The sequence below is a fragment of the Tarenaya hassleriana genome, unplaced genomic scaffold (genome assembly GCF_000463585.1).
Source record: "Tarenaya hassleriana unplaced genomic scaffold, ASM46358v1 Cleome10, whole genome shotgun sequence".
Classification (NCBI taxonomy): domain Eukaryota; kingdom Viridiplantae; phylum Streptophyta; class Magnoliopsida; order Brassicales; family Cleomaceae; genus Tarenaya; species Tarenaya hassleriana.
Window position 1 is genome coordinate 220,239 of NW_010960188.1, and position 7,996 is coordinate 228,234.

Here is a 7,996-nt window from a genome sequence, read left to right on the forward strand (position 1 = left end):
TCTCTCAGCACTTTTCCCTCGTCGTCGTCCCGAATCAGCTGCGTCGGCAAAACCTCTATCACCGCGTCCGCATACTGCTTCTGCGGATCTGCATTATTCGGGTATATATATACACACACACATATTAATAGAGAAAGAGATGAAGAATCATTGGATTTCTCATTATTCAACATGTAACATTACAATATTTATAGCAGAAACAAAAAATTTTAATTATTTTCTATTATTAATAATTAATAATTAATAAGGGGTCCCATAAATTTAGAGACCCTGTTCCATCGCACCTTTTGAACATGTTAATAGACGGCTATGATATATATATATATATATATATATATATATATATAACGTTATAAGCCTGTTAATTGGGATATGTACTCTCTTATCCAAGGGGAGATTATATTTGGATAGTAAAATAAAATATGAGGGTAAGTTGTCATGATTATTATCGCTATTGTAATTGTATATATGAATCCTGATTCGTTAGGAGGAGTATATATTATATTAATCAGGGTAATCCTGAGTTTGTTGGACGATATTTTTCTCAAAGATTGATTTATAATTGAGTATGAATTATTTGTGTATATGAATGCGTACGTTAGAAACGCGTGGATGACAATCAAGTAGAACGACACGACCGATATTAGAATTCTGATAATCATAACGCATTTAACCCTTTGCGACCTTTCTAATCATAAATCATATGAGGTAATACTGTCTAAATTTTGATTCTTTAGTTTCGTAAATAGAAAATCATTCAGGTCAATTGATTCGCACAAAAAAAAAAATCTAAATGATTTCAGTGATAAAATTTTGTTACGAATATATATATATACACACACACATATTATAGTCGTGAAAGCGTCTGTTAATTTTTTATAATATCAAAATAAAAAGAATAGACGATAGATAGACAGACGCTTCTACACTATTATATCCATTGGTCATTTATATAGTATGGTCTAATAATTCGTGCGACCGGCAAAGCGAGAGAATAGAAGACAAAGAAGAAAAAAAAAATCCACTTGGCTCTCCTCCCCCATTCCCTTCTTCTCACCGTTTCTCGCGAGGAAAAGAGAAATCCCCAGAAAATGTGTTGAGAATTTTCTTCTCCGTATTCGGATGACGAAGAGAAATTGGCGGGAAATTAGATGGAGAATGAAAATGTGCCGGGATCGTTCGGCACGAGCGGCAGCTTCGCTCTTCGCTTGGGCCAAACCGTCTTCTCTTCCGCTTCGCTTCTCTTGTTGTGCTTCGACTACGGACTCTACGACTACACTGCTTTTTGGTAAATCTCCTCATCTTCATGAAATTTGTTTCCCCGTCCCGAGTGAATTGAGCCCTAGCTGTCGAATTGAGTTGATGGGTTCATGATTTAGTTGTGTTTGACCTTGGGTTTGGGTAAAATTGTCCTGGAATTATCTCTGATTCCGATAGATTACGAGTTCAAGCTGGTCAACAAATGAATTCAAGGGTTCGCATGATTTGTTCAATCGAATCGGACTGTGGGATTCTATTGTTTGATAAATGATCATACCTTCAGAATTGACTTCGTGTATGTGTGTTTGGATGATCAGAGTTCTTGATGTGTGGTTAATCAAAACCCACTTCAGAATTGATTTGTGGTCTTTTAGAGTTTCTTGGTTTGGTACTGTTTGCTTGGCAGATGGGTTTGAGACGAATCATATCCCAAGAGTTTGGTTCATCTTTCATAAATGTAATCAGAAAGGCCTTCGTTGCTGTGAAAACTGAAGATGAAGCAAGTTTTTTTCTGGACTCTTAAAACTTCAACTGCCAAGTATTCAGACACTTTGTTTACACTGAAATGTCCTTAAGCCGGTGCGATACATGTTTGTGTTTCGGTTTTTTTAGATTATCAGTTGTTTAATCATCGACTATTCTCAGCTATTTAGTGACTGTAATGGGACTGGTGACACCATGGAGCATGACTCTGGCAATCTTCGATTTTTACTCTCTACTCGTGAAACGCCTTCCTCCACAAGCAAGAGTGCTCTCCATTGTCGTTGCTGGAGATTTTGTAAGTGAATGACAGATCAATCAAATACCCCATACACTGTTTGGTCTTACTCTTCTTCCTAACAATGAAAAAGCTTCGTCCTTTTTTGTTTCAATATTTCTGGTTACAGGTTCTGTCCTTTCTATCATTAGGTGGTGCGAGTGCCGTGGCCAGCGTTACAGATCTATTGCTTGACGCAGGTGGGTCATTCTGCCGGAAGAAGATCTGCGGCCGATACCAACTCTCAGCTGCAATGGCGTTCCTGTCGTGGTTTCTGTCTTTTGCTTCGACCATCTTCAATCTCTGGATTCTACCCTCGGCATATTCTTGAAGGGCTAATTGCGCTGTACAGACGTAACATGTACACACACACACACACGTGCAGGCTAAATCAATCAAAGGAGCTGGCGGAAATAAGAGATTGTGTTAAATACGTCGGAAGTGTGGAAGGTTTTGGACTCAGGTAAGAACTGAAAGAAGGTTGTAGATCTCAGTTTTGTTATTTGTCTGATAGAAATAAATTGTGGTTAAAAAAACACACACACACACAAGGCGAGAAGTGCTTTGTATGGAATAATTGGATTGAAATGTAAAGGTTCCAAATATGTGAATAATTTACATAAAGCATAGAATATATGTACTTGATTTCGCAGCTACAGAATTGTCAGATATTTAATTGCGGCAACAAGGGTTTTTGTTTTTTCCTTTTCGTTGAGACTTGAGAGATGGGAAAAGGAAAATTTTCTTTTGTGGAGACGAAACTAAAAAGGAAATTTGTTTGAATAAAAAGTTATTAAAGGAGTTTCATTGTAATGGAAATTCCCGTAGTTGAAGAACCGTAGGCCTCTTAACTCGTAGTATATCAGTATAAATAAAGAATAACACGCAAGGGAGGAGATAAAAATTGATTTGCTTAGAGCCCAAGTTACAGAGAGAGAGATGGAGAAAAGCCTTGAATCTCTGAGGAGGCATCCATGGCTGATTCCAATGGTGAAATCGAAGCTTTTTCATGAAAAATGCGAAGAGCACGCCAACAAGAAGCGATGTTACTTCTGCTGCGACTGCATGACCCCTCCGTTCTGCTCTCTCTGCCAAAAGAGCTCTCAGAACCATCAGGGCCACACCCTCATCCAAGTAAAATTCCCGCTTTCTTGCTCATTTGGTTGATGGGCTTCGGCCTAAATCCTCATCTCTTGATTTGAATTGCAGACCTACAGGAGTTCCTACCAGTCCGGGGTTCAGATTCAGACTATGTCCAAGTACTTTGACACTTCTGAGATATCCATCTACGTCATAAACTCCCACAAGATTATTTACATCAACCAGAGACGCGACAAAGAACATGCCTCTCGAGCCAATGCTGCCTGCAAATGCCAAGTCTGCGCATGGGAACTCGACCCTGCCTCTTCCGCTAAGTTCTGTTCTATAGAATGCAAGGTATCCACGATTCTATGAATTATGATCATTTTTTTCTCGATTAAAAGGAAGAAAAAGAAAACCCTAGAAGAATTCCTCGAGTTTACACTCATCAGTTACGTTGTTGTGGCAGTTGAGGAGTCTGCTCGGATCGAAACTGGATGAACTGATCGAGAAACAAGAACCAGCAAGAACTGAAACTGAAGTCGTCGTCCCCAAACCTGTCAGAAGACACAGAAGGAAAGGGATTCCGCAGAGAGGTCCGATGTTCGAGACTTGTTAGATTCGCAAACGAAAGAATAGGAAGAAAATCGGGGTTTGTGTAGTTGGATATTCTTTTATATATTAAAATAAAATCAAATCTGTTACGGCCCTCTAATAGATAGAGTTTAGCAAACAAACAGTTTAATCTGTGAAGATATCGATAACCGCATATCTTCTTATACATCAATGTCCAATCAAAATAGACTATGTTTCTTGGCTCCATCATATAATTTAACCCATTGATAATGATCGATGGCAAATGTTAATTTCTGATATTAGCACTTCATAAACTCTGTTTCGTCTCTCTTAAAAGCAACTAACGTCGGAAATAATTTGATTTAATTATCTTATTCTGCCCATATATTATAGTATTAAATGCGCATGGTTGCGAACATTAAAGAAAATATATGGTCTCGTTTCGGTAGTAAATATCGAGACATGTCGACGACACTCGCCCGCGTCTGGGCGTGGGACAGCGCATACAGTGCGAGAGATTCTCTCTTAACCTTCCAATACTTTTTTTTTTCCTTTTTATTTTATTTATAACAACAATAGTTTCCTTATATTTACAAGAAAAAAAAAAACAATAGTTTCTTTATTCGATAGATCGTGATTTTGGAGGGAAAATAAGGGCATATTTCATCAGGGAGATCAGATTCATGTTAAATAAAAATGTGTTTTCACTCACCAAATTTCAAAGATATTTATTGTAAGCTACCAACTATATATGTGTATATAAGTATATAGAAATGTTGATACCAGAATTCGATGTATCCATCGATTCGAATCGAATATTACCGGGAGACAATGTATTCTGCACAAAAACAACCGACAGTATGGATAGATCGTTTGATAACGGATGTATCCATGTTATTTATTCGATAGATCGTGATTTTGGAGGGAAAATAAGGGCATATTTCATCAGGGAGATCAGATTCATGTTAAATAAAAATGTGTTTTCACTCACCAAATTTCAAAGATATTTATTGTAAGCTACCAACTATATATGTGTATATAAGTATATAGAAATGTTGATACCAGAATTCGATGTATCCATCGATTCGAATCGAATATTACCGGGAGACAATGTATTCTGCACAAAAACACCCGACAGTATGGATAGATCGTTTGATAACGGATGTATCCATGTTATTGGATAACGCCGGTACCAGACAATGTTACAATGCAACACGAAAGATGACAAGTTATAGTTATATATTTGCAATTATTTCAAGTTAATTTACGGTAAGATTATAGTTATATATTTTTCAAATATTTAAATGATTTAAATCTGTACTACATAATATTATGTTCGTATCACAAAAAGGAAAAGTTAGATACGGCTTTATGAGCTCAGAGAAAATGATCATCCGATAATTTAGTGCTGGGTTGTCATTACGGGGCCCTAATGATTTTATGAGATGGTCCCATTTAATAAATACACATTCATGCAAAATTAAAATAACAATAATCAATATACATGACATTAAGACGTATAAAGAAAAGGCCCGAATCTCACAGTGGGTAAACCATATACCAACAGAATCTAAAACTGGACCAAACCGGGTGGGCCCCATCCCCACCACCCACAACACATGGACATGCCTCGGCAACCCCACCCGCCGGAGACCGAACCTCCGGCCATCTCGTCTTTGTCGGCTTGCCTGCCACGTGTCACCCTACTCTTCCGGCACTTCGTCCCCTTCCTCCCCCCTTCCGGCCCACGTTTCCCCTTCCTTTCTTTCCGAATTGCCCCTGAGGTTCCCTGTCCACGTCACCTGAATGCACTTCTCACAGGAGGGCTCTCTCGTAAATTCATTCAACCAACCCGTGGCCCCGGCATGCATAATAGCTGTCATGTTCTGTCGCGTAATCGCTACAAGACAAAATCCGACGTGGTAGGAGTTTTCGAATCACGAGGCTGTCTTATTCTGCGAACCCTCACATATATATAACCATCCATCATAGTCGTCTCTCCTTCACAATACAGATCCCATTCTCTCTACAACTGAAGTTAACTCGGACGAGTTAAGGTAAAAACACCGAGTCACAGCCGATCCAGTAGAAGGAAGCGACTAAGAAAATGGGAGCTTGCGGTTCACGTGAAGCTGGGAGGATGGATACGGCGAAGCTGATCTTACCGGACGGGACTTTGCAGGAATTCTCGTCGCCGGTGAAGGTGTGGCAGATCCTGCAGAAGAATCCGACGTGCTTTGTCTGCAACTCCGACGAGATGGACTTCGACGACGCCGTTTCGGCTGTCAACGGCAGCGAGGATCTCCGGCCTGGCCAGCTGTATTTCGTTCTACCGCTGACGTGGCTCAACCATCCTCTCCGGGCGAAGGAAATGGCGGCCTTGGCCGTCAAAGCAAGCCTTGCGTTGACGAAAAGCGGCGGCGCGTGGGATGAGCATTGGACCTGCGGCGAAGATAACTCTTACTCCGGCAGAGAATCTCACCGGAAATTATCCGGGGGGGAGACTAAGGGCCGTAGAGCGAGACGCAACAGCAACACCGTCGGCGGAGGTTGCGGGAAAGGGAAGAGGAGGTTCGCGGCGGAGTTGAGCACCATAGCAGAGTAGGGGCAGTTATGTAATTTTTGGGGTTTGAAAACTGTTCAACGTGTAAATTGTTGTTAGAGAGAGTTTGACTTTTTTTCTAAAAAAAAAAATCCCGATCCGAGTAGATTTGTACAAGTCGGCAAAATCTGCGCTTTTAGATCACGGAGATGAATATGATGGGCACTTTTGAGTTCATCCTCTGCGGTCAATCCCAAGCCATGGTTCACGTTGTACATTTACGGATTTGCCCTTGTTTGTAGATATCGTATAATTAAAATTATAAGACATTAATAATCTTTTCTTTTCTAACAAGTAAACAGTAGCTGTATGCATATACAATTTATGAGCAAGAGGGTGGCGCAGCCCGATCCGATGCTTCAAGTACGCGATGGGACTAAGTAGTTTACATTCGACAAACCACCTGATGATCAAACTCTGGATTTCGGTTTGTTTGACATAATTAGACAAAACTAAGTAGTTTAATTTTCCATGTCAGATAATATATTAGGGTTTAGGGTAACAGTTAATTTGATTGAAGATTTTATGATCTGTTGGTTCTCGTAAGCCTCGTATTAAGATGTTTCCCTTAAAAAAAAAAGAGAGAGATTATTATTAAGATTGTTACCGTTGAATTTGTTGACCTAAACGGGCCGTTGCGAATATTGGGTCACGTAAATTGGGCCGTCACTCCGGACAGTGACATTTGTAATGAATGCAGGCCACATGCACACGCACCAAACTTACTCGAGTCAATCAAGATCACGTGACATGATAATGAGTCTCTGGATTTTCATCCTTAAAAAATCATAAATTATTTCTTGGATATTTTTTTTGGTAAAACTTTCATGGATATTAATTACGTTAGAAAAATAATTATCTTACGAGTAAAATGTTACACCTCAGTTCTTTATTAATGGAAAACACCAAGTTTGTAAATTGTAACCGTACGTTCGCCTATCAAATCTCTTAACTCCGATTAATAATAACAAGCGTTTTTATTCGTCTAAATTGTCTCCACATATAAGGTTTACTCTTTATTTTTCTCTAATATAATAATTATCTTACGAGTACACATAACTAAACATAAGAAGAAACGATTACTAAACAGCTATAAAAAGCAGGTCGACTCATCAGGTTCCGAACAACAAAAAGATACCAAAATGGCTAATTATTGCTACATCATCCTGGCCGCGCTTCTGGTTCTAGCCACGACCCACCGCTCCACCGCCATACCCGCCGGATCAACGCCGGCGAAACGCACTCCCAAGACCCTCTCCGCCGCGGAAAAGGATTTCCTCGATGCCCACAACGAGGCGAGAGCCGCCGTGGGCGTGGCGCCGCTGGCATGGAGCCAGGCCCTGACCACCGCCGCCAGCCGGTTCGCGAGGTACCAGAGGAACCAGAAGAACTGCGAGTTCGCGAATCTTAACCGTGGGAAATACGGTGCGAACCAGCTCTGGGTGAAGGGGATGGCCATGCCACCGCGCTCGGCCGTGGAGGCGTGGGTCAACGAGAAGGAGTTCTACGACTACGGGACTGACACGTGCGCCGCCAACCACACGTGCGCCGTATACAAGCAGGTCGTGTGGAGGAACTCCAAGGAGCTCGGGTGTGCTCAGGCCACGTGTCCCAAGGACTCGACGGTTCTCACCATTTGCTTGTATAACCCTCCTGGTAATATCGATGGTCAAAAGCCCTACTAGAAACTACTCTTCCTAAATGCGATCGTGGGTTCAGCA

At 40.7% G+C, this 7,996-nt stretch overlaps 4 protein-coding genes across 5 annotated transcripts in view; all 4 read left to right on the top strand.

The window, feature by feature from the left end:
* The first annotated feature begins 973 nt into the window (after positions 1-973).
* Positions 974-2,669, top strand: LOC104826708 (CASP-like protein ARALYDRAFT_485429). The gene is made up of 3 exons (XM_010559538.2): positions 974-1,288; positions 1,906-2,038; positions 2,148-2,669. The coding sequence occupies exons 1-3, from the start codon at positions 1,152-1,154 to the stop codon at positions 2,346-2,348; spliced, it is 471 nt and encodes a 156-aa protein (XP_010557840.1). The 5' UTR covers positions 974-1,151; the 3' UTR covers positions 2,349-2,669.
* Positions 2,670-2,774: 105 nt separating this feature from the next.
* Positions 2,775-3,868, top strand: LOC104826700 (uncharacterized protein At3g50808). The gene is made up of 3 exons (XM_010559527.2): positions 2,775-3,151; positions 3,227-3,454; positions 3,567-3,868. Exons 1-3 carry the CDS (start codon positions 2,957-2,959, stop codon positions 3,714-3,716), a joined length of 573 nt encoding a protein of 190 aa, XP_010557829.1. The 5' UTR covers positions 2,775-2,956; the 3' UTR covers positions 3,717-3,868.
* Positions 3,869-5,693: 1,825 nt separating this feature from the next.
* On the top strand, positions 5,694-6,452 carry LOC104826784. The gene has a single exon (XM_010559665.1). The coding sequence runs from the start codon at positions 5,781-5,783 to the stop codon at positions 6,276-6,278; it is 498 nt and encodes a 165-aa protein (XP_010557967.1). The 5' UTR covers positions 5,694-5,780; the 3' UTR covers positions 6,279-6,452.
* Positions 6,453-7,293: 841 nt separating this feature from the next.
* LOC104826792 (STS14 protein) overlaps positions 7,294-7,996 on the top strand; it is a 1,443-nt gene continuing 740 nt past the window's right edge. The window contains exon 1 of one of the 2 annotated variants that reach the window (XM_010559687.2): positions 7,294-7,988. In XM_010559687.2, the coding sequence (XP_010557989.1) occupies positions 7,418-7,960 (543 nt within the window). In that variant the 5' untranslated portion in view covers positions 7,294-7,417 and the 3' untranslated portion in view covers positions 7,961-7,988. The other variant, XM_010559677.2, reaches the window with a different exon arrangement.